Source organism: Jatropha curcas, chromosome 3 (assembly GCF_041381405.1).
Source record: "Jatropha curcas cultivar XTBG-Jc1 chromosome 3, XTBG_Jcur_1.0, whole genome shotgun sequence".
Classification (NCBI taxonomy): Eukaryota; Viridiplantae; Streptophyta; class Magnoliopsida; order Malpighiales; family Euphorbiaceae; genus Jatropha; species Jatropha curcas.
The window spans coordinates 11,173,109-11,176,554 of record NC_143153.1 but is presented as its reverse complement, the minus strand read 5'-3'; the positions used below and the strand labels follow the sequence as shown (position 1 = coordinate 11,176,554).

The 3,446-nt window shown below is 28.9% G+C and overlaps 1 protein-coding gene across 1 annotated transcript; it reads left to right on the top strand.

Moving 5' to 3' along the window:
- The first annotated feature begins 936 nt into the window (after positions 1–936).
- LOC105650259 (transcription factor MYB30) lies at positions 937–2,689 on the top strand. Its single transcript, XM_012237130.3, has 3 exons — positions 937–1,126; positions 1,257–1,386; positions 2,127–2,689. Exons 1-3 carry the CDS (start codon positions 994–996, stop codon positions 2,563–2,565), a joined length of 702 nt encoding a protein of 233 aa, XP_012092520.1. The 5' UTR covers positions 937–993; the 3' UTR covers positions 2,566–2,689.
- Positions 2,690–3,446: the final 757 nt, after the last annotated feature.

Here is a 3,446-nt window from a genome sequence, read left to right as displayed (position 1 = left end):
TTGTTTAAAACTCACTCAAAAAAAAAAAAAAAAAATCCTAATCTATAATTATTGGCAAAAATCTTTCTTCATGATACCTTTTCACGCCTTGTATTAAATTTACCTTGATGAAAATGTGAAGTAGTATGAATTTTGAAAAAAAAAAATGTTATAAATTTTCCACTGAGTCAATTCTTAAAAAAAAAAAATTCTTTTTATGATATACATATGATACCTTTTTATTTTGATAAATAAAATATCCAAATATATAAATTCACCGTTACATTTTGCAACTTTAACTCCATGGCCCTTTAAATGTTTTGAATGATCTATTATATATTTAATAAAATAATTTGTGTGATTTTATAAATAATTTAAATAATTTAATAAAATATTTAAAGTGTTTAATAAAATAATTTTGTAAATTGAAAAGTTAAATTTGTGTGATTTTATAAATGTAGAATTTGATGGATTAAAGTGAAAAAATTTTATACTTTATTTTATTTTGTTATTAATTGATTTTTAAAGTTTTAACACATGGGGGACCGGACCTTATTGCCTCATGTATAAGAAAAGACAAGTCTCGTATCAAGGACCTGCACTCTTTATCTTTCGAACCTGTAGATAAGAGAAGCTTTTATTGAACCTTCGTGGATGCACCTTTTTCCTTTATGATTTTCACTAAATCCAAAAAACCCAAAAAAACTGTTCTGTCTTTGACCGTAGAATAAAATCATTTATTTATGAATCAAACCATTGATTTTTTAAACATAAACAGTATCAATAGCACGTATTTGATTCAATTCAATCGGAGTCCGATGATAATCTAAAACCAAAAAATTTAAAATAAACAGTAATAATCAACTGGCATGAAACACGTTTCGGTCTAAAGTGATGGTATGTACTATAAATAGGCGAGACTTTGAATTCTTAATTACTTGTACTTGGAAATTTCAAGTGGTTTAGGAAAATCAAAGAGAGAGTGAGAGTCTTCATAGAAGAATACAAAGGAAAATGGTTAGAACTCCTTGCTGTGACAAAAGTGGCCTGAAGAAGGGTACATGGAGTCCTGAAGAAGATAGAAAACTTATGGATTATATTTCTAGAAATGGCTGTTGGAATTGGCGTCAACTTCCTAAGTATGCAGGTAAGAAATTATTATACATAAAAAGAGACAAAGAGGATACAGGTTTGAGCCATAAAAACTCTCTCTCTGCAAATGCAGAGAAAGAAAGATGGTACATAAAATAAAAGATTATTTTTGTTTTCATTTCCAGGTCTGTTAAGGTGTGGAAAGAGTTGCAGATTGCGATGGCTGAATTATCTGAGGCCTAATATTAAGAGAGGAAACTTTTCTAAAGAAGAAGAGGACGCCATCATTCGGTTGCATGATTCACTAGGGAATAGGTATATTTTTAATTCATATTTTTCTTCTGAAATTTATATAGCAGGAAGCTAGAAAAATGTCTGCAAAAGAAAAAGTTTCACAACCATTCAGCTATAAGAGTCCAGCGCTAGATAGTTTCAATTTCTGTCTGATAGGTAGTTGTGGACACAGAAATAAGACAAACAATTATAGTTCCTGGTTTTTTGGATTATTGTAATAAAATTACATTCAAAGTCCCATGTTTATGTGTGTATATAAAATACCAAACGAAAAGATATTTGAAATGAAATTAAATCATTTATAAATAAGGTTGAAGTACGTATACAAATTTGTTTGTGTAAATGAATTCCGTTAAATTTTATGAATTCAGTTCCAAATTTAATGTTTCCTATAATTGAATTTTTATTTTTTTAATTGGTTATGCTTTGGAACAAATTGATAGAATTTGTAAATCAACTCTAAATTTAGAAGGATACAAATTACCAAAACTATATGAATTTCAAATACAAGCTATTAAGGTTTATATATAATAGAATGAATTATATGGTTGATCCAAACATTAAAATCCATGTACAAATGATTTTTTTTTTTTTTATAAAAGAATTCGCAAATGAAATAAGTATCATTATACTTGTCCAAAACACTATGTAAACTAAAAGATGAAAAAGTTTTGAGGGCAAAAACTGAAAAATATTTAGAAATAAGTAAAAATACATGTATCAAATGCTTTTTATACTTTGTGTATATCTTGGATATACAGATGGTCTGCTATTGCTGCCCAGTTACCGGGGAGAACTGACAACGACATAAAGAACCTCTGGCACTCCATCCTCAAGAAAAGGGCTGAACCAAACTCAAGCGATTTTTCTCAACGTAAAAGGACAAAAAAAGAAGGTATTAATCCGCAAATTCCGCTACTAAATCCTGCAACTCCTCATATTATGGAGAGCTCTCCAATATCTCCAAAATCATCTACAAGTGATTCATCAACCATGGCCATGGATAGCAGGCCAGTCATGAGTAACGGTGAGTTAAAATCTGCTGATGAATTAGATTTCTTGGAAGCATATGAAGAACCTACAGGAAACTTTTGGACAGAACCATTCTTGATTGACAATTACGACATGCCTGATGATATGACGCAACCATTGTTGCTGGACCCTCTCTCTCCACTTCTTGATGGAGAAATATTACCTTAGTTATATGCCTTATGCCTCATAGCCAATTGATTGGTTTTATTTAGACATAATGTTTTATGCATTAAATATCTTATAATTAATAAAAGACATTTATTTATCTTTTATATTTTGTTAAATGAATCTCGGATTAAAGATAAAGTCCATGAGAATATATTATTGTTACTTTTTCCTTTGTGAAAGGAAGCAGTTGTTTTCATAAGCTGAGATATATGTGATATCTAAAATTAATTTGAATGTGCTTGTTATTTAGATAAGTCAAATGAATTGACCTACATGAGAAATTCATATGGAGAGTTACATGTGTCTATAGAATACTCAAGTAATATTTGTGTAACTGATTTTTTGACTTGAAAATTACTAAGTTATCTTGTATAGGGATTAATTGCTATCTTTTGATTCCTCATTCTATTCCTTTTATGGATAACAAGTAATGAAGAATTGGATATAGCGGGAACTATATAGAGATACTTATGTGATTAAGATAGGATTCGTCACCCTAGATAGATTAGGGAAAAATATTCTAATTATTTTCTATTAGTATTAATTATGAAATTCTTGAGCAAGGTAGAATGAAATTAGCAAACTGGATTTAGAATTTCATTCAAGAGATCAATAGTTAATGTTGAGAGAACTAACATGATTTAGCGTAGCAGGCACACTTCATGCTTAATTTTTAAATCAGACCATTATTGATGAAATGATATTTATTATACTGATAAACTATGCATTGAAAGGTTAAGTCAAACTACTATTGACTTTCCAAATATTTGGATAGTCTTGACATGTTATAAGACAATGTTCTTGACCTTTAAATAATAATTATTTAATTAATTATATTTATTGCCAACATATTTGGAACCTAATGGATCACATATATAAGA

What these genes read in the sequence shown, in the direction of transcription:
- LOC105650259 (XM_012237130.3), top strand. Translation starts at nt 994, where the DNA reads ATGGTTAGAACTCCTTGCTGTGACAAAAGTGGCCTGAAGAAGGGTACA. An exon ending in TCAACTTCCTAAGTATGCAG is followed by an intron (nt 1,127 to 1,256) that starts GTAAGAAATTAT and finishes TTTCATTTCCAG; the next exon opens with GTCTGTTAAGGTGTGGAAAG. An exon ending in CATGATTCACTAGGGAATAG is followed by an intron (nt 1,387 to 2,126) that starts GTATATTTTTAA and finishes TTGGATATACAG; the next exon opens with ATGGTCTGCTATTGCTGCCC.